A 26,269-nucleotide genomic window follows, 5' to 3' on the forward strand; every position below is an offset into this window, starting at 1 on the left:
TTCTAAGAAAATAAGGCACCTCTTATGACAATGTATTTAATTTGCAAAGCTTGTTTACCAACAACTGTTACTATTAAAATCAGATGAACATCAGTGTGCGCACATCTGCATACACAATAATGTTTGCTTCATTATGTGGCCAAATGGTGAGTTGTCTTCATCAAGTACATACATCACTTTCACTCACCAAATCAGCATTGTCTAAACAGTATTCAGAAATAACAGAGAAATCTCTGGTTTCTTTATTTTTTAGGCTATTCTAAGACAGATGTTTGGATGATGCCAGATGTCAATTAGATCTCGTTTGTAAATAAAATATGTTTCTTTCGTTCTTGTCCTAGTATGAAAACAATTGGTTATCTGTTTTAGCACCTCTTAATGTCTATTAAAGTGACCCCTGGCCAAGGTACAAAGATGCTGATACTTGACTGGTCAGATTGTAGAACAGTGTGGGTTGTGGGCCAAGGAAGATGCAATTTATTGAACAGTTATTTGGCTTTGGATAGAAGTGCAGGATGTTGTAGTGGGTAAACTAGTTCCACTTATATGGAGACGCTGTTCTCAATCAGTTTGGGGTTCAGGTAGTTGTACTTGACAGGCAGATCTTCGTTTCTGCTTTCAATCTCGGTGGATATCTGAGACAGACGTTCCTGGAAGGCCTTGATGCACCGTTTGGGTTCCTCCTCTGTAAAATGTTCATCAGGGAATGTGCCTAAAGGCCTCTTTAAAAAAAACATAAATAAATAAAAAAGTTCAAGTCTCATGAATCAAGAGAATAACTTAAGGTGGCAACAAACAAAAGTAAGGAATACCATTTAATGTTTTCGAAGTGTTTGTGTTAGTGTAGAGCGGTCTATTCATAGAATCAGTACTGTTTCTCCAGAGCTTGGCATACAGATGATTTGCTTTTCCCACTACAGGTCAACATTACATATATGATAGAGACCACATTGGCATAGAGACCATAACACTATCATTTCTAAAAGATGAGGTCCCTGAAAGCACAACGTGAAGGATAGAAGAGTCAGACTCTCCCGCTCCTTTACTTATGCCCTGAGGTGAACCCTCCCCATAACCGAGGGTTGAACACAACAAAGGGAAGCAATGTTTCTTAGCAGTATCTTCTGTACAGATAGTTCATACACATTTTTGCAGATGGACAATTCGCACAATATCAAATTGTTTGAGCATGCTCCCAGCTTGTAGTGAGTTCCGCAAGTAATACTTTGTAGGTTGATAAAACAAGGAGACAAGGATGGGGTATTGGGAGCGGACCTTACACTTTATGTCTCCTGCAACACTCAGCTCAGAGCACTGAATGTGGAAAACAAGCTGAAAAAGGCATAGAAGCTGTTGACTGAGTAGATGATGTGTATATAAATTCAAGGGCACCAATAAACAAAATGCAAGAGTTTCTCCAGGTGGGGAAATGTTCTAAATATTTGCATCCAACTCCTTTTCATTCTCAATTTTTAAGCTAAAATGGCAAGCAAAAAATTGTGACATGGAGCAGGAGGATTGTCAAGATAATATTTGAAGAGAACTATTGGGTGAAACTGTATCTGACTAAATACCTGGCCTTTCTCAAGTACTGATTCTGTGTATAAAGGTTTAATCAACACCCACATATGTGTGAGCTGAGTTTGTGTGTATCTGTCAATGTTTGCAGACAAACCCAATGTGCAAAATTGCTCACTTGGAAATGTTGCCGTACTGTTGAACATTTCGTTCCTTATTAATGCAGTTTTTACACATTCCTTATTCTGAAAATCGGGGATATGAATTTTAACTCTTAATATTTGCACAACAAATGAATCTTAATTACGCACACATACTTGGGAATCTGGCCTGAAGAGCTTGAGAGTACAGTGGAGGCCACATTCTCTCTAAGCTGTTAATGCAATGGTCCAGGCTCATTCAAAGTCAAAGTCAAAGAATCTTTATTTCGGCATAAATGCCATAAAAGAAGCAATTCCAATGCATACAAAAAAAGCATATTAAAAACTATACAGCGTGGAACATAAAACCATTCGTTAAGAACAATTCATTTGTATAGGAGACAATTATACGCAACATCATTATGATTCTGCAGTTGGTCCCTCGTTAATAAATTGAAAGGGAATTTTGACATTTCTACCTATTTACAATCGATAGCCCAATTTTTTTCTTTGGAAAAAGATAGAATGCAAAAACCTACTGACACTAAATGTTATGGGTTGGCTTGTGTTGGTAGAAAGGATTCTCAGAGCCTGAGTGCATGATCTCACACCTAACAGTAGGCATATTGGTTTAATCCATCTTTTCCTGGCCTTGGCATATAGTGGGCAAAAGAAGAGGATATGTTGCTCGTTTTCTTTTTGGTGACTTCCACACATGGGGCAGAGTTCATCTACCACTTGGTTTGGGGTATTTGTACCACCAGTCCAACGAGCCAATGTGGAGCCTATTTGGAGGTTGCCATATCTAAATTTTAAAAATAGAGTTTTTGCAAGCGGTGGTTCTATTTCATCCAAAAAGGTCTCAAAGGTTGGTTCATCTTTAAAGGTGAGGAACTTTGTTACTAGTGTCCCACTAGATGAAACACTTTTGGTCATATCTATAATGTGTGACCAAAAAGCCCTTTTTGCTATTTTTTTTGAGTTTGGTGGTAATAGGTCCGGGTTTTCCCAATAGTGTTTCAAGCCTAAATTGTGAAACCAAGTTTTGACATGTTGGAACCACGGTATCACTTTGAAATTATCGAGCTCCATCATTTCTTTAAGCCCATTTCTGTAGTCTTGGAGTTCTGGAACCTGCCATAGCCTTATCCACAGCAGCAGAGGGCGTAAGATGATATGATGGTCCGTTCTTCGAAAATGCAGGTCCAATTGAAGAGGCACCAGGGGGGTACTTCTAGGAACCCTGACCAGTCTTCTCAGAAAGTTGTTATCTAGGACACTAAAGGTGCCTTTCAACCCGGGGCCCCAGATTTCTGAGCCGTAAAGGACTGCTGGCTGGACTTTAAATTTAAAGAGTTCAACCGCAGGAGACACGGCTTTACTGGTACTCAGACTTTGTTCCCTGGGAATGGGTTTTGCATTCTGGTGAAATGTCATCTTACTTTTTTCCAATTGGGCCTTCCAAGAAAATTTGGAATCCAGTGTCACCCCTAAGTAAGCAAAGTAAGGAACCGATTCTAATTTTAAGCCATTAAGGGTTAGACAGCCTTTATCTGTTTTAGTTGGGTTTAGGGCCATACACTTAGTCTTTTTCCCATTTATCTCCAATCCTTTCATGCAGCAATACTCGCTGAAAGAATTTAGGAGAGCTTGGAGACCTTTTTTTGTCTGGGAAATCAGAATAGTGTCGTCCGCAAATAATAGGGAAGTTACCTTTTCTCCATTGAGCTTGGGGGAATCGTTTTTACATCCCTCTAAATATGATGGAATATCATTCACGAAAAGGGAAAAGAGTGTGGGGGCCAAGACACACCCCTGTCGCACACCACGCTCGATAGGAATTTTTGGGGTTAGTTCTCCTTTTGGGCCCCAACGAATTCTCGCAAAGTTGTTTCTATGGAGCTCTTTAATTTGCGCTATTAGGGTGGTTGGCATCCCTACTACACTCAATGCTTCCCATAGTAATTTGCGCGGCACTAAATCGAATGCTGCCCTTAGATCGACAAACGCAACATATAGTTGGCCCTTTTTGATCTTAACATATTTCCAGTAAAGGCAACAGAATCGGAAGGCTCATTCAGTCTTCTAGGCAAATCACTCTACTGATATTACCCTCTCTTCATATTGCCAATTAATTTCCTCTGGTCACCACAATCACCTATCGCCTATCTCCTGTCTTCTTGATTGGTCAGAGACATTTGATATATCATCCATCTTTACTCTTTTCCCTCACCCGTTTGCTCTGTTGTGGGTCTCTTCCTATCTATTAGATAACTCCTCCTCAGTGACATGGACTACAAGAGATCATCACCGATGTCATTACAACTCGGGGTAACTCAAGGGTCAATCCTAGTGGGCTCACTACTAATCTCCCTATGTACCAGCTCTATTGGCAACATCTCCTTTGGATTCTCATATCACCTTTACAATGACAACCCAAATCTTATTATTTTGCACTCTCTACCCATGCATCTCTGATTGCTTCACTGTGATCAAATGCTGGCAGGCCATCATGTCCCATGTTTGACTCCTCCAAAACTGAGGCTCTTTACTTTCCCTGCCCCTCTGCATTGGCATTCCTGGGTTGAGTTCTGTCCACTTTACTGCAGACATCATGAACATCTCCTCCCCAGCTATAAACCCTGGGGTTCACTCTAACCCTTCTATTATCACTACAGCAGTATGCGATCACATATTAAATGTAAGAAAAATACAACAATGTCTCTCTGTGTCACAGTATTTATTTCTCCACTAGATGGGATTGTGAACTTTGCCTGCAAAACCTTACTCAAACTGCCAAGGCATACACCCACCACACTTTCCTGCAGAAAGCTGAGTGGCTGTCAGCTGAAATTACAACCCTCTACAAATCATTGACATAATTGATACATAAAGAGCCACAGTACCTCTCCAGACTACCTTTCCAAAATTGTGCCGGGCTATGCTCCTTCCAGGAATTTATGACAGAACTCACTGGTTACACCAGGGGCATAACATAGGCCCCTGCAGCCCCACAACCATTCAGGTGGGATGTATGACGTTGCAACGCATAAATATACATCGGGATATATTGCATCGCGGTTTTTACAACGCAAGCCGTGCGTTGGAGGGCGCTGGACTCAGGAGTAGTATAATTTACTATTCCAACTCCAGTCTACATACAGTAGGGAAGGTGTTGGATAGTAAATTATACTATTCCTTGTCCTAGAGCGCCATCCAGCGCAAGTCGTTGTAACGACTTGCTTTGTAAAAACCGTAATGTAATGGCATCGCAATGTAATCCCCGCATTGTAAACAATGTTTCCCATTCAGGGGCCACTAACCCCTCAGGGTGCCCCCATTTATCCCAAAGTCAATCAATAGCTGTGGGATGTGGGAGACCCAGGGACCTCTCATCACATTCTGCAGGGCGACCCCATCATTTTGCATTACAACACTGGTTTACAGCCAGGGGACAGCATCTAGTTTCTGACGGTTCCCTTCTAGTTCATATTACTGAAACTCACTGCTTCCTAAGAATGCCCCCCACATTCATGGTTTTCAAAATCACTCTGAAATGTCACCTCATGAGTCTGTGACAAAAAAACAATTAAAGAAGCACACCATGTTAACACTAAATGGTTCTACCTATTTGCTATACTAAATATAATCAGGGTCGTAGGAGGGGGCTTAGGGTGTGACACTCCCTAAATAAATGTGATCTTGTCTTGAGATAGTTGGGTCTGGAGGCCCGAGTCGGGTCTATTATATCTGTGTCAGTTTTTCTCATTGTGCCAAGATTAAAAGACACAATCTTGACCTTTGATGTAAAACAAGATAGAGAGAGAGGGAGATACATCTGGTGGCTACATTTTAAAATGTGATATAAAATAACCTGGAATCAATACTGGCTTCTCTGCTTGTTCAAATTGTGTGATCCTAGGCAAATATTTAATTTCACTCACAGAGCCTCCATTTTCTTTATTATCACATGAGAGCACTTTTAAATACTAGAGGTCAGATACCTAGAATAAGAATCTAGGGCACTTTAGGTTTACTTGACTACCGACTTGCCTTTTAGCTCACTGGTGACAATGTCTTTGGGGGGTGGGGGAGACCCATTAATGTTTCTGAGTTCATGTTTAAAAACTATCACTTTTGATAAATGTCTGTCTATGCAGAGATACAATCTGATGTATGAAGGTGAAATACTTCTGCATGTTGGAGAAATTCACTTTTAAATTTTTTTTTAAGAGACTCTGTCATATTTTTATATTAACTTTGCTGCCCGATATACATGTCAAACATTTTCATGACTTAGCTTGTGCATACATTCTGACAGCCAAGCCAGACGCTTGCTCGGTTCTGGCTCGGCTTGCCCTATTAATTTTCTGTTGTACCCAACTCTATTTACGACTTTGGCTTAGTACATGAGACCATAGGTCACTTGATAAAATGATTTGTAAAAGGCCAGATCTGGAACTATGGAGGCCTGCCTAAATGCACCGATTTGACGAGTCCTCCCTTGTCAAATCGGCGCTTTTAGCTCCCTAGGATCTGCTGCAGTTTTCAATAATTTAAGCTCTACATTTGTATTCACCAATATAGCTATTCCACGTATAGGAACTACTTGGGATATAAATACAACAATATTGTACTCAAGGTTTCTTAGCGATAAGTGATCCTAATGGGCGAAGTGGGTTTTCGTTAAAGATAGTAGGTGTGGCTTATACATTTTAACCTCTTCCCAAAACAACTGCCATTTGATAAATAGATTCAGAACTGAGACATTCCAGCACATACATTTCAACTTATCCATTAGAAAAATGCCTCCCAAAATAACTTCAGGTGAACCAGTCCAATTGAAAACCACTGCAGCAGTAACCAACATAAAACATCAGCTCATACGCTAAAAACTGATAATTTTGACTTATTTCCCCCTTCATCATCATTCCAAATTCAATCACAATTTCCAACCTAGCACCCCCACCCCCACCCCCAAACTCTACCATCCTCACCGTCCCTGTATCCTGTGGAAGGAATCATCCCCAATCCCTTGGTTGTCGCCCTGGAAATCAAAAATTAGTAGGATTTATCAGAGTTTTTGCCAACACAGGGTAGCGGATAATCCCGCTGTTGCAGTCAAGTAGAGTAAGGTGCTTTTGGAGGAAATTCTTTCCTCTGAGATATTAAGTTCCTTAGAGACCGCTGACGGCTCAGCTCATTCAATTGACCTGAAACTGCAAACATTTAAGACAATTTGCAATTTTGTATTATACGTTGAGCCGAATTAAGAAGAGGGCTGGGAACCTGAGGGTCGTGAGAAGACTAAGGCCCTAATTATGAGTCTGGCAGTCATTGGATGGACAGTCTAGTGGGGCCGTGGCAGGGGCGGTCTTCCCACCGCCCTATTATGAGTTGGGCAGTGGGACTTCCCTGGTATCGTGCTGCCACCAGGTAACTGCCATTCTCTGGCAATGTTGCAGCAGTCAGAAAGTTGCAATATAATTTGAGGGACCACCGCAGTCCCCACAAGTATATCACAGGTTCCCTCTCTGCCAGGGTTTACATGGAGGATATTACTCCATGTAAACCCTAGTTAAGAGGAAACAAATTAGCCCTACAGGGCCCTCTGTGTCCCCTCCACCTGTGGTTGCATTTGTGCATGCACACCAGTTCCTGCATGGCATGGACTTTTCAGTTCATGCCGGAACTATTTTTGTCATTCCCATTGCAATGCCTGTTTTTCAAGGCACCGCCGTCGAAAGGCCCAAAAAAGCTGGTCAAACATGAGTTACACTCACCACGGGTTTCGCAGTCTGCCACAGCATAACGAAGCTCATAATCAAGCCCTTAGTGCCCCAAATGTGGGTGCTACGCAGCAGGTATTGCAAAAACAACAGTTGATGGACAGAATGCAGACCAATGTCATACATTCACCCCAGTACAGAGATCTGGGCCTAAATCCATCGTTTTTTTGCTCACCACACCACCCCAATTCAGACATGGCCATATGCAAATCAGCCTTGACCCTGTGCCTCATGGGAACAGTCCAGCCCGAACTGCCAAGCCATGTCTACCTTGGACTGGAATCAAGCATCCTATGACCGGTTTCTGGCTATCAGCCGTCTTCAGCCAGGATAGCTTGACTCCAGTGGTGTGGAGAGCACGGGACTCACGTCTGAGCATACCCGTCCCACTCGGGGGGACAAATGCAAAAACAACAGTTGATGGACAGAATGCAGAACAATGTCATACATTCACCCCAGTACAGATATCTGGGCCTAAATCCATCGTTTTTTTGCTCACCACACCACCCCAATTCAGACATGGCCATATGCAAATCAGCCTTGACCCTGTGCCTCATGGGAACAGTCCAGCCCGAACTGCCAAGCCATGTCTACCTTGGACTGGAATCAAGCATCCTATGACCGGTTTCTGGCTATCAGCCGTCTTCAGCCAGGATAGCTTGACTCCAGTGGTGTGGAGAGCACGGGACTCACGTCTGAGCATGCCCGTCCCACTCGGGGTGACAAATGCAAAAACAACAGTTGATGGTCAGAATGCAGAACAATGTCATACATTCACCCCAGTACAGAGATCTGGGTCTAAATCCATCGTTTTTTTGCTCACCACACCACCCCAATTCAGACATGGCCATATGCAAATCAGCCTTGACCCTGTGCCTCATGGGAACAGTCCAGCCCGAACTGCCAAGTCATGTCTTCCTTGGACCGGAATCAAGCATCCTAAGACCGGTTTCTGGCTATCAGCCGTCTTCAGCCAGGATAGCTTGACTCCAGTGGTGTGGAGAGCACGGGACTCACGTCTGAGCATGCACGTCCCACTCGGGGTGACGAATGCAAAAACAACAGTTGATGGACAGAATGCAGAACAATGTCATACATTCACCCCAGTACAGAGATCTGGACCTAAACCCATTGTTTTATTGGTCACCACACAACCCCAGTTCAGACATGGCCATGTGCAAATCAGCCTTGACCCTGTGCCTCATGGGAACAGTCCAGCCCGAACTGCCAAGCCATGTCTTCCTTGGACCGGAATCAAGCATCCTAGGAATGGTTTCTGGCTATCAGCCGTCTTCAGCCAGGATAGCTTGACTCCAGTGGTGTGGAGAGCACTGGACTCACGTTTGAGCATATCCGTCCCACTCGGGGTGACAAATGCAAAAACAACAGTTGATGGACAGAATGCAGAACAATGTCATACATTCATCCCAGTACAGAGATCTGGGCCTAAATCCATCGTTTTTTTGCTCACCACACCACCCCAATTCAGACATGGCCATATGCAAATCAGCCTTGACCCTGTGCCTCATGGGAACAGTCCAGCCCGAACTGCCAAGCCATGTCTTCCTTGGACTGGAATCAAGCATCCTAGGACCGGTTTCTGGCTATCAGCCGTCTTCAGCCAGGATAGCTTGACTCCAGTGGTGTGGAGAGCATGGGACTCACATCTGAGCATGCCCGTCCCACTTGGGGTGACAAATGCAAAAACAACAGTTGATGGTCAGAATGCAGAACAATGTCATACATTCACCCCAGTACAGAGACCTGGGTCTAAATCCATCGTTTTTTTGCTCACCACACCACCCCAATTCAGACATGGCCATATGCAAATCAGCCTTGACCCTGTGCCTCATGGGAATAGTCCAGCCCAAACTGCCAAGCCATGTCTTCCTTGGACCTGAATCAAGCATCCTAGGACCGGTTTCTGGCTATCAGCCGTCTTCATTTCAATTCAGAGGGGGACCCCACATCAATCTAAGGCAGGTAGACGGGGAAAGAAACATCAAAAGCGGAACGGGTACCTGCCCTATGGATTTGGACAGAAAGGCCTAGGAGAGGTCCAATGTATTAATATAGAGACACCTAAGCCCAGGCAAATTACACCACAAAGACAGATTTATTCGTTTTATATCAAAATTTATTTTTCATGAGTAAATTTATTTTAAAGACTGCCTTTTATTGCAGATACATAAATATGATTCGTGGGTTAACCTACACCATAATAAATAGACACAATGATAAAAATAAGTATAAATAGTGGTTCAGATTCCGCTCTAACATATCATCAACATTCATACAACATTCATTCTCAAATCATACAACACCAAGCGATGATGGTTGTGGATAACAGAGGGACCGATGGTTCGAGGTCCGGGTAGGTTCTGAGGGTTCCTAGATGGGAACAAGCGCCTACGCGCGTTTCGGTGTATAGCCCCGTCCGGGACTACACCTTCATCAGGGCACAGTGGGAGGGCGGAAGGGGAACCACAAACAGGTAAGGTTTCTGTGAAATAAACATTAAAAACAATGGTTAGGTGTATATACATTTTTGCGAGGGTTTAGGTGTAATCTAGATAGGCTGACATCTGAGATCAGACTACGGACATCCAGTTTGTGAGCGGTCGGGACTAGGCTTGCAAAACACATTCATAGCATCATAGAGGTATTTATTTACAGAACTGGACCTAAACCCATTGTTTTATTGGTCACCACACAACCCCAGTTCAGACATGGCCATGTGCAAATCAGCCTTGACCCTGTGCCTCATGGGAACAGTCCAGCCCGAACTGCCAAGCCATGTCTTCCTTGGACCGGAATCAAGCATCCTAAGACCGGTTTCTGGCTATCAGCCGTCTTCAGCCCAGTGGCGTAACGAAACTTGAGGGGGCCCCCCTGCAAACTACATGGAGGGGGCCCCCCTCCCATCCTCCGTGCCAGTCTAGAGCTCTCAGGCCAGCAACCCGCCATCCTGCAGGGGATGCGGGGCTATTGTTACACCACTGTCACCAATGCAGCCGTTATAAGTAACACTGGATGGTGGAGTTAGAGGTTGGGCTTAGTCTGCCCGCAGGCTATCATAGGTGGTGGTCCATTCATTACAGGGTCCCTGCCATCAGTAGACCGGGGAAGTTTGCCCAATTTTAGGTGGGTTTCCTGATGCAAACTCCAGTCATGATATACAACATCGGACCCACTCATCGCTCAGTTTTGAAAAAAGTGCATCCACTGCTCCTTCTCGTTTCTGTTTTAAATCATTAGACAATGCGACAATGCAGTATTTCAAAAGCAGATGTAACTACAAAAAGCACATTTTGAAAATACATTTTTATTAGTAGACAATAGCAATCTTAAGAGGCATTGCATAGTTTCATACACACTCTGACCCCAATTCCATCACAGTCTCTCTCTCTCTCTCTCTCTCTCTCTCGCTCAGTCAGTCAGTCTCTCGCTTTCAGTCAGTTAGTCTCTCTCTCTGTCAGTCAGTATATCTCTCTCTGTCATTCAGTCTCTCTCTGTCAGTCTGTCCGTCAGTCGGTCTCTCTCTCTCTCTCTCTCTGTCAGTCTCTCTATCTCTCTATTTCTCTCAGTCTCTCAGTCAGTCAGTCTCTCTCTGTCAGTCAGTCAGTCTCTCTCTCTCAGTCAGTCTATCTCTCTCTGTCATTCAGTCTCTCTCAGTCAGTCAGTCTCTGTCAGTCAGTCTGTCAGTCAGTCCGTCTTTCTCTCTCTGTCAGTCTGTCAGTCAGTCGGTCTCTCTCTCTCTCTGTCAGTCTCTCTCAGTCAGTCCCGCTCTCTGTCAGTCTCTCTCTCAGTCTCTCTCTCTCAGTCTCTCTCCCTGTCAGTCCCTCTGTCTGTCAGTCTCTCTCGCAGTCTCTCTCTCTCCCTCTCTCTCTCTCTGTCAGTCTCTCTATCTCTCTCTTTCTGTCAGTCTCTCTCAGTGAGTCAGTTTCTCTCTGTCAGTCTCTCTGTCTGTCAGTCTCTCTCTTAGTCTCTCTCTCTCAGTCAGTCAGTCTTCCAGACAGTCTCTCTCTCCCTGCCAGTCTCTCTCAGTTAGGCATTCTCTCTCTCGCAGCCAGCCAGTCTCTCTCAGTCAGTCTCTCTCTCCCTTAGTCAGCGACTCTCTCTGTCAGTCTCTCTCTGTGTCAGTCAGTCTCTCTGTCAGTCAGTCTCTCTCTGTGAGTCTCTCTCAGTCAGTCTCTCTCTGTCAGTCAGTCTCTCTCTCTGTCAGTCAGTCTCTCTTTCTCTGTCAGGCTCTGTCTCTCTCTCTCTCTTTCAGTCTCTATCAGTCAATCTCTCTCAGTCAGTCTCTCTCTCTGTCAGTCTCTCTCTGTGTCAGTCTCTCTCTCTCTCTCTGCCAGTCTCTCTCCCAGCCAATAAGTGGCCCAGTCTCTCTCTCTCTCTCCTAGTCTCTCTCTCTGTCAGTCAGTCTTGCTCTCTCCCAGTCAGTCTCTCTCTCTCCCAGTGAGTCAGTCTCTCTCAGTCAGTCATTCTCTCTCTACCTCAGTCAGTCTCTCTCTCTCTCCCTGTCAGTCCCCCTCTCAGTCAGTCTCTCTCTCGGTCAGTCTCTCTCAGTCAGTCAGTCTATCTCTCTCAGTCAGTCAGTCTCTGCCTCTCTCTCTGTCTGTCTCTCTCTCTCTGTCAGTCAGTATCTCTCTCAATCAGTATCTCTCTCTGTTAGCCAGTCAGTCACTCTCTTAGTCAGCCAGTCTCGCTCTCTCTCTCTCTGTCAGTTTCTCAGCCAGTCATTCTCTCAGTCAGTCAGTATTCAGTCTCTGAGTCAGTCAGTCAGTCTCTACTCTCTCTCAATTCTCTCTCTCAACTCTGTCCACTCCATCTCCACTGTCTATCCACTCTCTTTCCACTGTCTCCCTCCCCTGTCCCCCTCCACTCTCTCTACTCTCTTTCCACTCTCTCTCCACTCTCTCCACCCTCTCTCCCTTCACACTTACTCTCTCTCTACTTTCTCTCCACTCTCTCTTTCTCTCCACTCTCTCTCTCCAGTCTCTCACTCTCTCTCTCACTCTCTCTCTCACTCTCTCTCTCACTCTCTCTCCACCCTCTCTCCACCCTCTATCTACTCTCTCTTCACGCTCTTTCTACTCTCTCTCCACTCTCTCTCCACTCTCTCTCTGCACTGTCTCCTCCACTGTCTCCCTCAACTCTCTCCCTCCACTCTCCCTCCACTCTCTCTCCACTCTCTATCCACTCTCTCTCCACTCTCTCTCCACTCTCTCCCTCCTCTCGCTCTCTCTCTCCTCTCTCCACTCTCTCTCTCTCCTCTCTCTCTCCCCTCTCTCTCTCTCTCTTCTCTCTCTCTCTCCACTCTCTCTCTTCTCTCTCTCTCTCTCTCTCTCTCCACTCTCTCCCTCCACTCTCCACTCTCTCTTTCCACTGTCTCTCTCTCCACTTTCTCTCTCTCCACTGTCTAGCTCCACTCTCTCTCCACTCTCTCTCTCTACTCTCTCTCCACTCTCTCTCTCTACTCTCACTCCACGCTCTCTCTCCACTCTCTCTCTCCACCCTCTCTCTCTCCACTCTCTCTCTCTCCACTCTCTCTCTCTACTCTCTCTCTCCACTCTCTCTCTCCACTCTCTCTCCACTGTCTTTCTCTCCACTCTCTCTACTCTCTCTCCACTGTCTCTCTCTCTACTCTCTCTCTCCACTCTCTCTCCACTCTCTCTCCACTGCCTCACTCCACTCTCTCTCCACTCTCTCTCTCCACCCTCTCCCTCCACCCTCACTCTCTCTCCACTCTCTCTCTCTACTCTCGCTCTCTATTCTCTCTCTCCACTCTCTCTCTCCACTCTCTCTCTCTCCTCTCTCTCTCCACTCTCTCCCACTCTCTCTCACAAAGTAGTGTGCATTCCATGGGCATCCGCAGAAATGTTTCCGGGGGGCACATTTTTAACTTCATCTCCATCCCCCGTGCACCATTCTCCCCTCTGCCTTGCAGCACCCTTCTCACCCTCCCCCTTGCACCCTTCTCCCCCTTCCCCTTGCACCCTTCTCCACCTCCGCCTTGCACCCTTCTCCACCTCCGCCTTGCACCCTTCTCCCCTCTGTCTTGTATCCTACTTCCCTCTGCCTTGCACCCTTCTCCTCTCTGCCTTGCACCCTTCTCCTCTCTGCCTTGCACCCTTCTCCTCTCTGCCTTGCAACATCCTACCCTCTGCCTTGCAACCTTCTCCCTCTCTGCCTTGCAGCCTTCTCTACCGTGCACCCTTCTCCACTCTGCCTTGCACCCTTCTCCTCTCTGCCTTGCAACCTTCTACCCTCTGCCTTGCAACCTTCTCCCTCTCTGCCTTGCAGCCTTCTCTACCGTGCACCCTTCTCCTATCTGCCTTGCACCCTTCTCCTCTCTGCCTTGCACCCTTCTCCTCTCTGCCTTGCACCCTTCTCCTCTCTGCCTTGCACCCTTCTCCCCTCCCCGTTGCACCCTTCTCCTCTCCACCTTGCACCCTTCTCCCCTCCGCCTTGCACCCTTCTCCCCCTCCCCCTTGCACCATTCTCCCCTCTGCCTTGCACCCTTCTCCTCTCCACCTTGCACCCTTCTCCTCTCTGCCTTACAGCCTTCTCCCCTCTGCATTGCACCCTTCTCCCCTCCGCCTTGCACCCTTCTCCTCTCCGCCTTGCATCCTACTCCCCTCTGCCTTGCACCCTTCTCCTCTCTGCCTTGCACCCTTCTCCTCTCCGCCTTGCGCCCTTCTCCCCTCTACCTTGCACTCTTCTCCTCTCTGCCTTGCGCCCTTCTCCTCTCTGCCTTGCGCCCTTCTCCTCTCTGCCTTGCACCCTTCTCCCCTCTGCCTTGCACCCTTCTCCCCTCTGCCTTGCACCCTTCTCCCCTCTGCTTTTCACCCTTCTCCCCTCTGCCTTGCACCCTTCTCCCCTCCGCCTTGCACCCTTCTCCCTTCTGCCTTGCGCCCTTCTCCTCTCTGCCTTGCACCCTTCTCCTCTCTGCCTTGCAACCTTCTACCCTCTGCCTTGCAACCTTCTCCCCTCTGCCTTGCACCCTTCTCCCCTCTGCCTTACACCCTTCTCCTCTCTGCCTTGCACCCTTCTCCCCTCCGCCTTGCGCCCTTCTCCCCTCTACCATGCACCCTTCTCCTCTCTGCCTTGCGCCCTTCTCCTCTCTGCCTTGCGCCCTTCTCCTCTCTGCCTTGCACCCTTCTCCCCTCTGCCTTGCACCCTTCTCCCCTCTGCTTTGCACCCTTCTCCCCTCCGCCTTGCACCCTTCTCCCCTCCGCCTTGCGCCCTTCTCCTCTCTGCCTTGCACCCTTCTCCCCTCTGCCTTGCACCCTTCTCCCCTCCGCCTTGCACCCTTCTCCCCTCCGCCTTGCGCCCTTCTCCTCTCTGCCTTGCACCCTTCTCCTCTCTGCCTTGCAACCTTCTACCCTCTGCCTTGCAACCTTCTCCCCTCTGCCTTACACCCTTCTCCCCTCTGCCTTACACCCTTCTCCCCCTCCGCCTGGACTCCAAAACGTAAGCTGATCACTTTCTTCAAACAAAATAATTTTGACCTAATAGACAAGCTTTTTATTTTTAGTAAATGCATGGCAGGTGCTCTACTATCAGTTTGCAGTTTTCAACCAGTATCCATATGTACTCTGGCTATACAAGGAAAATGCCACCATCCCAAGCCAAGGATACACACTAAATACTAAGAACTACCAACAATATATCGCCCAAACAAGGGTGGGCAGAGAGCACATCACCCTCACATGCATTCATGTTTTAATGAGGATGCTTTTCTCTCACAATGAAATTAATGTTTGTACAAATGCCATTTTGACACGTCTATGTGCTGTACATAACGATTGTCACTGTAACTCAGCTTACCGAACTCAGAGGGAAGTTTGACTTGGTACACCGAGAGAATAACAAATGGCTTGGAGGACTTAAACAGATGTCAGGGTGAGCGTGAAACTGACTACGATAAAGCAAGCAATTAGAATTGTATTTTGTTTAAAAGAACCATGACTTGTCGGAAAACACAATTTCTATTATGTATAAAAGTTCTTAAAAATGTCACAGTGATTACAAATTATATTACACAGGCACGTATGTTGGAGAAATGACCTACAGGCTGTCTGAACTGAGATAATCTTCCCTTACTTGCAGGCCCGTTATCGCATTACACCGATACCCCTGTTTCACCTTTCAGCAATAAAAAGAAACGTACTCACTGTCTCGTTCCTTGTCCCAAACTTAGTGGCTGAGGAAGTGCTTCTGCATCTGGAGCGTTCTTTCTAATAAATATAATTCACCATGGGCCAACCTGTGCACAAGCACACAGCAGAACACTGCGTCTTCGCCACATGCCAGCCCAGCACTCCACATTTACCGAGGCCCACTCAAGAGGGGTGTGCAAATCGCTTTCACTTTCGCATGTTAGACATGCATAGTCGAGCCGGCTGAAATCATCCAGAAAAGGTAAGCATGCTTTTAAAATGCTGATGTGGAAACACAGAGCCAGCATCAACATTGTAATTGTGTCTTTAGATAACTTGTAGGGGTGAGGCAGGGAAGCAGTTTTTTTAAGGGTACCACAATCACATTAAGAGGTCCCCAGCCCATGTAGGCCCCCAAACGCTGACAACCCGCCCCTTCCCCACCCTTCACCCCTCACAGCCCTGGCCTCCTCCCTTCTCAGGAATAGTGTTCTGAGGAGAATGCACTATCTTAGGGCCCTCACCCCCTCCTCTTTCCGGGCCTGGCTCGTGGCTTTGACTGAAGAGAAACAATGGAAGTTGATACTTTGTTTCTCTTCAGTCAAAGGTCAGCAGCGCGAGGAGCGAGGAGCAGGCTGCAGACAGCAGCAGCTGCTTTAGAGAGAGAGAGAGAGACAGCTCTCAACCGGAGAGCTCAGCTGAGGGGCCCCCTTCATCTACTGGAGACTGGGGGGCCCCCCGCACCGCGGGGGTGTTTGTTACGCCCCTGCTCTCTCCCCCGCCCCCCGCCCCCCCTGCCTGGTACACTTTCAGAGGCCCGGGGTCGGGCCTGGACACCAATTATTAAGAGGCCGGCCCCCGGCCTGCACCTTAAGTAAATGAGAAGATGACGTGGTGTGCCTTGCTATCTCTACTCAGACTGAGGGGCCCCTGCGGGGCCCCTGGAGCGCAGGGGCCCCCCCGCACTGCGGGGGCTGCGGGGGCCTGTGTTACGCCCCTGCTTCAGCCAGGATAGCTTGACTCCAGTGGTGTGGAGAGCACGGGACTCACGTCTGAGCATGCACGTCCCACTCGGGGTGACGAATGCAAAAACAACAGTTGATGGACAGAATGCAGAACAATGTCATACATTCACCCCAGTACAGAGATCTGGACCTAAACCCATTGTTTTATTGGTCACCACACAACCCCAGTTCAGACATGGCCATGTGCAAATCAGCCTTGACCCTGTGCCTCATGGGAACAGTCCAGCCCGAACTGCCAAGCCATGTCTTCCTTGGACCGGAATCAAGCATCCTAGGAACGGTTTCTGGCTATCAGCCATATTCAGCCAGGATAGCTTGACTCCAGTGGTGTGGAGAGCATGGGACTCACGTCTGAGCATGCCCGTCCCACTTGGGGTGACAAATGCAAAAACAACAGTTGATGGTCAGAATGCAGAACAATGTCATACATTCACCCCAGTACAGAGACCTGGGTCTAAATCCATCGTTTTTTTGCTCACCACACCACCCCAATTCAGACATGGCCATATGCAAATCAGCCTTGACCCTGTGCCTCATGGGAACAGTCCAGCCCAAACTGCCAAGCCATGTCTTCCTTGGACCTGAATCAAGCATCCTAGGACCGGTTTCTGGCTATCAGCCGTCTTCAGCCAGGATAGCTTGACTCCAGTGGTGTGGAGAGCACGGGACTCACGTCTGAGCATACCCGTCCCACTCGGGGTGACAAATGCAAAAACAACAGTTGATGGACAGAATGCAGAACAATGTCATACATTCATCCCAGTACAGAGATCTGGGCCTAAATCCATCGTTTTTTTGCTCACCACACCACCCCAATTCAGACATGGCCATATGCAAATCAGCCTTGACCCTGTGCCTCATGGGAACAGTCCAGCCCGAACTGCCAAGCCATGTCTTCCTTGGACTGGAATCAAGCATCCTAGGACCGGTTTCTGGCTATCAGCCGTCTTCAGCCAGGATAGCTTGACTCCAGTGGTGTGGAGAGCACGGGACTCACGTCTGAGCATACCCGTCCCACTCGGGGTGACAAATGCAAAAACAACAGTTGATGGTCAGAATGCAGAACAATGTCATACATTCACCCCAGTACAGAGACCTGGGTCTAAATCCATCGTTTTTTTGCTCACCACACCACCCCAATTCAGACATGGCCATATGCAAATCAGCCTTGACCCTGTGCCTCATGGGAACAGTCCAGCCCAAACTGCCAAGCCATGTCTTCCTTGGACCTGAATCAAGCATCCTAGGACCGGTTTCTGGCTATCAGCCGTCTTCAGCCAGGATAGCTTGACTCCAGTGGTGTGGAGAGCACGGGACTCACGTCTGAGCATACCCGTCCCACTCGGGGTGACAAATGCAAAAACAACAGTTGATGGACAGAATGCAGAACAATGTCATACATTCACCCCAGTACAGAGACCTGGGTCTAAATCCATCGTTTTTTTGCTCACCACACCACCCCAATTCAGACATGGCCATATGCAAATCAGCCTTGACCCTGTGCCTCATGGGAACAGTCCAGCCCAAACTGCCAAGCCATGTCTTCCTTGGACCTGAATCAAGCATCCTAGGACCGGTTTCTGGCTATCAGCCGTCTTCAGCCAGGATAGCTTGACTCCAGTGGTGTGGAGAGCACGGGACTCACGTCTGAGCATACCCGTCCCACTCGGGGTGACAAATGCAAAAACAACAGTTGATGGACAGAATGCAGAACAATGTCATACATTCGTCCTAGTACAGAGATCTGGGCATAAATCCATAGTTTTTCTGCTCACCACACCACCCCAATTCAGACATGACCATATGCAAATCAGCCTTGACCCTGTGCCTCATGGGAACAGTCCAGCCCGAACTGCCAAGCCATGTCTTCCTTGGACCGGAATCAAGCATCCTAGGACTGGTTTCTGGCTATCAGCCGTCTTCAGCCAGGATAGCTTGACTCCAGTGGTGTGGAGAGCACGGGACTCACGTCTGAGCATACCCGTCCCACTCGGGGTGACAAATGCAAAAACAACAGTTGATGGACAGAATGCAGAACAATGTCATACATTCATCCCAGTACAGAGATCTGGGCCTAAATCCATCGTTTATTTGCTCACCACACCACCCCAATTCAGACATGGCCATATGCAAATCAGCCTTGACCCTGTGCCTCATGGGAACAGTCCAGCCCGAACTGCCAAGCCATGTCTTCCTATTTATTTATTTATTTATTTTCTTATATAGCGCAGGATTCGACCCCCGGAGGGGTATCTCCGCGCTTGCGCATTGGTACAGGTGTTAGACTGATAACTGAATAATTAAACTACCAGCAGATTATGAGGTCGAATAAAGATGGGTTTTAAGGAGCTTCCTGAAGGATTGGAAATTTGAGTTAGTCTTTAGGGCAAGTGGAAGTGAATTCCAGAGAACAGGACCTTTATAGGAGAGGGCGCGCCCTCCCTGTCTTACCCTCTTAATCCTAGGGACCTGAAGCAGTTGCTGATTACTTGAACGCAAGGAACGTCCAGGACTATAATAGATGAACTTGTCCATTAAGTACTTGGGGCCTGCCCCAAAAAGGCATTTGTGTATGGTACAACAGATTTTGTATTTAACCCGCTGCCGAACAGGCAGCCAATGAAGGCTGTCCAAAAGCGGGCGGGAGGGAGTCCTGGGCAAAACATTGAGCACCAGTCTTGGGGTGGTGTTCTGGACCACTTGCAAGCGATTTAGTTGTTCCTCATTGGCCGCGATGAGCAGGCCATTGCAGTAGTCCAGTCTGCTGACCACCAAGGTCTGGACCAGAGTCTTACGGTGATAATCAGGCAGGAAAGGGAAAACGCGTCGCAGCAGTCCGATGGTATGGAAACACAAACCTGCAACTTGATTGGCATGTTCTTGAAGCACCAGTGCCTGATCCAGACGCACTCCAAGATTTTTAACGGTTTGTTTTGGACTCGGCACTGGCCCAAGATCTAAAGGCCACCATTCTGGGGACCATAGAAGCGGGGCCTCTCTGAATAACATCACCTCTGTTTTGCCCACATTGCACTGAAGGCAGTTTGTGGCCATCCAGTTTGAGACCGCCCTCATACCATCCGCAAAAGATTTTCTTATTGATGGGGTGAGGGACTGGAAAGGGAACAGAAGCTAGGTGTCGTCAGCATAGGACACCGGAGTGAACCCATATTCTCTCACAATGCCAGCCAAGGGGGCCACATACACATTAAATAGTGTAGGGCTTAGACATGAGCCTTGTGGCACTCCCTTGGTGAGCTCCCTAGAGATGGATTGAAGGGAGCCCAATCTGACGCCTTGTGAGCGGCCTGTGAGAAAACTCTCTACCCAGGACAGAGCTACACCCCCTATGCCCACCTCCCGCAGGCGGCCGAGAAGAATCTCATGTGACACCATGTCGAAGGCAGCGGACAAATCTAACAGCACCAGAATCATCGAGCCCCCTCCATCTAGTGCCATCCGGATCGTATCGGTCACTGAGAGGAGGGCAGATTTGGTGCTGTGATTGGGTCTAAACCCCGATTGAGAGGAGTCCAGACCCCCGCTGCCTCAATGTATTTTGACAGACAGGTGTTCACATGCTTCTCGGCCATCTTGCTAGAATATGGCAAGAGGGAGATGGGTCGGAGGTTGGAAAGATCCGTCCATGGGTGTGCCGTGTTCTTACGAATAGGGTTCACCACCGCTTTCTTCCACTCCATACGTACCCGCCCTTCCTTGAGAGAGAGGTTTAATATAGATTTGACCTCAGGTCCAATCAAAGTACTCAGGGAGGCAATCATTTTGGCGGGTCGAAAGTCATCCGGAGACCCAGATTTTATGTGACTGATAAGATTGAAGAAATCAGTATCATTAATTGATGGGAAAATGGTAAATGAGTGGTCCCCAGATTTGGATGATTTGAGTGGGTCAGAAAAACTGTTCGTATAACTGGAGGCTGTCATGATTTTATCATAGATCGTGTTTATTTTGTTCTAAAAAAACAGAGCGATGTCGTCACAAAGAGACTGATAGAACTCATCCGAACTTTCACAGGCTGTCGGTTTTACGAAGGTCTGTAGTATTTTATAAAGTTCTTTAGAGGAATTGTCTGCTTCATCAAGTTGCTGGATAAGACTATTTTTCCTTGCCATCCTAATATTCTTATAGTAATTCGATTGGGCCTCTTGGTGTGCCTTTTTATTCTCCTGAGTTCGGGTTTTCCTCCATTTCTTCTCAATCTTTCTACATCCCTGTTTCTCTACTCTAAGTGCTTCGGTATACCATATTTCTTGCTTAGAGGTGGGATGTTGTTTATGCAATTTTAATGGTGCCAGTGTATCTGCTGCCTTTATGAGGGAGTCAGTAAGTTTGGAAAGAGCCGAGTCCACACTATCTATCTCAGTGAAGATAGGTCTCTTCCATACCCTCTGTAGCTCTTCTACTGTTATTTTGTGCCACTGTCGTCGCCCAATTGGTGGGAGCGGAGGCTTATGGGAGGGTTTAAGTACTCCCAATAAGGAGAATTCCACTAAATAGTGGTCAGACCAACTTATTTGGGTAGCCGGATAACACCGTATATTGGAACAGTTGGAAAAGAGTATGTCCAATGTATGGCCTCCTATATGTGTAGGGCCCTTATTTCAAGGCCCAAGGTGGAGAGGTCGGCTAAAAATGTTATGGTTTCTGGGTGCGAGGGGATCCAGTGGTGTGGAGAGCACGGGACTCATGTCTGAGCATACCCGCCCCACTCGGGGTGACAAATGCAAAAACAACAGTTGATGGACAGAATGCAGAACAATGTCATACATTCACCCCAGTACAGAGATCTGGGCCTAAATCCATCGTTTTTTTGCTCACCACACCACCCCAATTCAGACATGGCCATATGCAAATCAGCCTTGACCCTGTGCCTCATGGGAACAGTCCAGCCCGAACACCTTTGCCACTTGCCCTTATTAACAAGATTTCTGGATAGGGGTGACTCAACTTTTAACTCATTGCCTTGGATACACATAAGGAGATCATGCTGTGTTACAAAATGGAATCTGATGTTAGTCTGAGACAGATGAATGTCTATGCTAGACTCTGTATTGCCAGAGTATGGCCTCCCCTTTACCCCCAAGGACAGTAGAGTGGTGGGCTGCTATCCGATAAGTATTTGAGTCAGAGCTAGCCCAGGCCAAGGTAAGGGGCACCCATTCCATCAAAAGACTTGAACAAATCTGGCCAAAATGTAATCGGAGCCAACAGACTAATGCATGCAAATGAAAATGAGCTGACTTGTGTTTGATTCACAGCTCTATGTGGGTTTGATAAACCATCTTGTATAATTTGAGTATGAGGCCTTTCTTATCTTATGTAATGTTATGCTGTATTATTTATAAGTTAAATGTGCCATAGTTATTGCCCTGTCTTATTTTTACAGGTGCTTTATATGCATGGAGGTGCTGTTTCCCCAAAATGTGGAACTCTTGGTATATAAGGAGAGAATAGGTTGCTTACCGTGTCCCCAGGCTCGTTACTCAGGAGCCTGACAGTTACCATTGTGGAGGCAGTAGTGCCCACCTTGGGCAGGACCTCAAGGACACTTTTCATTGTTGCTTTGCCTTTGGTCTTGGGGGGCGGTTGCCGCATTGTGCTGGGACTGTTTGGCATCCAGGAAATGAAATCAAACTATATTGGCACAAGACCAACAAGAAAGAAAAAGCAACAGCTGAAAGTTGTAATCATTTTTATTATGTATTCTCATATTTTGCTAAGAGATCCAATGTTGTCATTTGAAAAAACAGCATATGCTACATCACAAAATGTCACTGTTAGATAGAAACAAGAATTTAGGCAGGAAAACTTTATTTGTTAGGTATCAAATCACCATTGGAGAGAAGGTTGGAACAGTATGTGTTTCAATCAGGAGTCAGAATATCAGATGGAGCTTATATACAAAGCATTTTCACAAACCAAGGGATGCTGTAAATAATCACTGATCAAAGGGTACTTCCAAAATTATAGGAAAGTTAATTCGCCCACTTGAGTCTTCTATTTCTCAGCAGGTACGATGCTATATTTCAAAGTGCTGCTTGATTACTGGCAATCACTGGGGAAAATGATGGCTCACCATGTGTAAACGCTGCCCCTCTGGTCTCCTTTCTGATTTGGAATTTAACTATTGAAGGGTGCACCAGACACATTAGTGAAGACTTTCAGATATATGATAAATGTAACCTTTTCACCAAGAGCAATGCTCTCTAGGAAATCTCTGGAACTCCTCAGGTGAACTCCTAAGTTCACAGATTTACAATTTGACCTACTGCTCTCTTATAATGAAATATATATGTATTTTTTATATAGTGCAAACCTAGCCTCAATACAGCAGAGTACTGATACCCTAGCTGTGCTTGTTCTCCTGCACATTTATGTTTTTTTAGATGTGGATAGCAAAGATCAGTTTTCTAAACCATTACATTCCCATGGTTATTTTCCCCCACCACCTACAGTAATAGAAGCATATTTACAATTACCTGCCCACTGTTGACAGCAGCATGCTGAGCGGAACTTGTGAAAATCACCATAGTCAGATACTTGATCAGTTCAGAGTGGGTGTGTAGCTTGGACGGGACTCCTGTCTGGACAATACCAGAAAAATATATGATAACTCATAAGATGTTTAACTGTGTCAGATCCTGTGTCCCATGGGCCACATGTGTGTATCTTCAGAGACAGCTTAGTGGCATAATGGTAGGTTTGTAGTTTTGTGCATTAAATTGTATGCCTGTGGGATATTTAGTTTTGGCAAAGTTTCAACGGGTTCACAATAGTGTGCTAAAATTCGGTGGCATTCTGGGCATTGTCGGAAGGAAGTATCTTCCAAGTCATAGTGCACTGAAAAACAGTACAGCACTATAGATAAGCTTGAGTTCCAAAACAAATATTATCATTGCAGTATTCACTGAAATGGTCCAAATTCATCCTATATTTCAATATAGCCTTGTAGCCTGCTGCCAAGGGTAATACTAGTTAAAAGGCCAGAACATGAGGGAGATGGCCTTTAAAAACTGGTGAAGCCTGTGGCAGAAGGGCTACAAGGCTATTAGAACACTGCACCCTCTGAGGGTAGAATGTTTTAAGTTAAAAAGAGATATATAGAAAGACAATCATTGGACACTCGGAGCAGAAGGCTAATACCAGCCATTATAAGCCCTGAGCCACTTCTTTGTCATCAATGGAACTCTCAGCAGTATAATGTTCTAAAGAGAGTTTAAACTTTTTGTTGCTGAACTTTAGATGACAATTCAAGCAAAAATGTTTCTAGATCTTTTAGATTTCACAATCATGTTGAATTTCATGTGGAACGAATGTCAAGCTACAATCAGTGAGAAGAATGTCATGGGGAAGACGAGCAACAAAGTCTTGGCAAGAAGTTCAGCCAATTGTACCTGAGGATTTCCTCTTCAGGAAGCCTTTTCTGAAAATCTCCCATACCCACGCTTGAAGTTCTGGATCCGTCTGGATGTTCTCGTCACTCTTATAGTAGCAGTCAACAATGCCAGACACATAACTAAGAGCAACAGAAAATGGAGTAGTGTCAATTTGTGAATGACCACATGGACTACTTCTAGGCCAAGGAAGATGAAGCAGTATCTTTTACTACAGGAAAAGCAAGCATTGCTCATCTAACATTTATTCTGCATGAGTTTACACTAGTTTGACATGGATCATCTACATGCAAGGGGGTCATTTAGGCTTACTGATGAGATTTACCTCAAAGGCTTGGGGAGCCAATTTCCCCATTCCTCCTGCATCTACTCTGGAATCAATTCAGCTGTTTTGCACCTCAGGATGTTGCAGTGCGCTCCTACCTAATGGAAAGGGACTGAGACTGGGACAGGTAGTGGGGATACAGTTCTTTACTGGTTCAGATGTCTTATTTCCTTCGGGGCTAGGTCACACAGATCCACCCAGCCTATTCCTCTATCCTAAGGGCTCCCACTGTATCCATAGGAACCTAGCATAACAAGATCATCTCAGAAGAGCCACCATTTCATGTTGAGTGCTAATGTACACTATGGGTTGTTTCCCCTTTGAAGGCAACATGACTGAGAATTCAGTGTCAATCTCTGTTCATGTTCTATGCTCACTACATTGATTCATGCATCTTACAAGTTCAACCAGTGTTGCATTGCACAGGAAAATCATTCAACCACCCATTTCTCAGAAGAAATGGCTTTCATTTTTCAAGTGCTTGAGGGAACTTTCTGTGCAAGCAGAAAGAATGGGATTGTCTCTTTGTTGTGCTCTTCAGGGCATTGCCACTCACTATCTGTCCACAGCCTTATCAAGCAGCCTTTAATAGGTTGGTTAATAAAGTTTCAATTGTGTCATAATGTTGCCTACCTCATGATTAATGAGGTAGATCGCAAAATACAACACATTCCAATTGGTGGCACCCACCGGGATGGTAGCCTGCAAGGGTCAGCAGCCCAACATATATCTGATTGCCTTTACATAAAATACATCTTTTTTTGAAAAGTTTGTTTAAGGGTTGGAAGCATTCCCCAGACCACTGCCTATTTCCCAAGAAACCGTTTTTTTACATTCATAAAGGGAAAGGGCCACAGATATATATTTTGGCACTTACAGGACTTGGTGTGTTTTGTGGAACTTTGTTACATCAGAGAGCTGGACATTGCTCAGCTAGAGCCATGGGTGTAACCAAATTTGGCATCTCTCTTGATCCTCTTCAATGTCCCCTCCAGGGTGCTGCTGGTGATCTCAGCAGGCAACCCTTTTTTTCACATATCAGGTCCCTGCTGATTACCTCAGAGAAGTGACCTGTCTGTGTGATCACATAATTCCCAATGTCCTCGGTCATTCATACCATACCCAAGCATGTTTCCATCAGGGCCAAATACGTGCTGAGAGGCCGGGTGAGGGTCGGGGTGAGAGGGGCGGGAAAAGGAAAGGTGATGGGAAGAAAGGAATATGAAGGGAGACTGGAGCAAGATTCATGAAGAGCCTGAAAGGATTCAACAGCTGCCAGCAGCCCGGAACAAATAAAATGATTAAAGCAGTTCACTAGATCAGTTCCCTGTGCACCCATATGAAACTAGGCAGCCTGGGATTGCACCCAAGACTGGCCCTTCACATCAGTTTGCTGCCATCTGTCTATGAACTCCAGAAAACCCAGTGATCCAATATATCCAAGGTTTAAGAGTGCTGCGTTACAACATCACCATCCCCACAACTCAGCCACATCCTTCAAAGGACAGTTTCAACTGGTCTGGCTGGGAGTAGCTGCTTGCTCCACACAAAAATATCTGTATCATATAACATTTGGCATGCACACACGTTCTACTGAAGGGACTGCTAGTGCTCTCTTTATGGTGTAAGCAGTACTTACTCAAGGTTAGGGCAAATGATGATTTATATCCTAACCATGCAGGGTAATACAAGTAATGACTATGCAGTTCACAAAACATTTTCAGGGGAACTATTTTGAGATTGAATCCCTTATGGAATGGTTTACTGAATTGTGCAAGGTACATTAGCTCATTCTTCCATGCATCTTGTCGAAGCTCACATCCGTTGCTGCTCTTCAAACCTATCCTGGCCATGCACAAATCAGTTATACTTGTCTGTGAATGGTAGACGGC

General features: G+C 46.4%; 1 protein-coding gene across 1 annotated transcript in view; it reads right to left on the reverse strand.

The window, feature by feature from the left end:
- Positions 1–398: 398 nt before the first annotated feature.
- LOC144799722 (hydroperoxide isomerase ALOXE3-like) overlaps positions 399–26,269 on the reverse strand; it is a 446,013-nt gene continuing 420,142 nt past the window's right edge. The window contains exons 11-14 of the mRNA XM_078671234.1: positions 24,053–24,174; positions 23,138–23,238; positions 22,122–22,292; positions 399–722 (exon numbers count right to left, since the gene is read on the reverse strand). Coding sequence (XP_078527360.1) covers positions 543–722; positions 22,122–22,292; positions 23,138–23,238; positions 24,053–24,174 — 574 coding nt within the window. The 3' untranslated portion in view covers positions 399–542. The remainder of the gene's footprint in view (positions 723–22,121; positions 22,293–23,137; positions 23,239–24,052; positions 24,175–26,269) is intronic.

The sequence above is a fragment of the Lissotriton helveticus genome, chromosome 12 (assembly GCF_964261635.1).
Source record: "Lissotriton helveticus chromosome 12, aLisHel1.1, whole genome shotgun sequence".
NCBI lineage: Eukaryota > Metazoa > Chordata > Amphibia > Caudata > Salamandridae > Lissotriton > Lissotriton helveticus.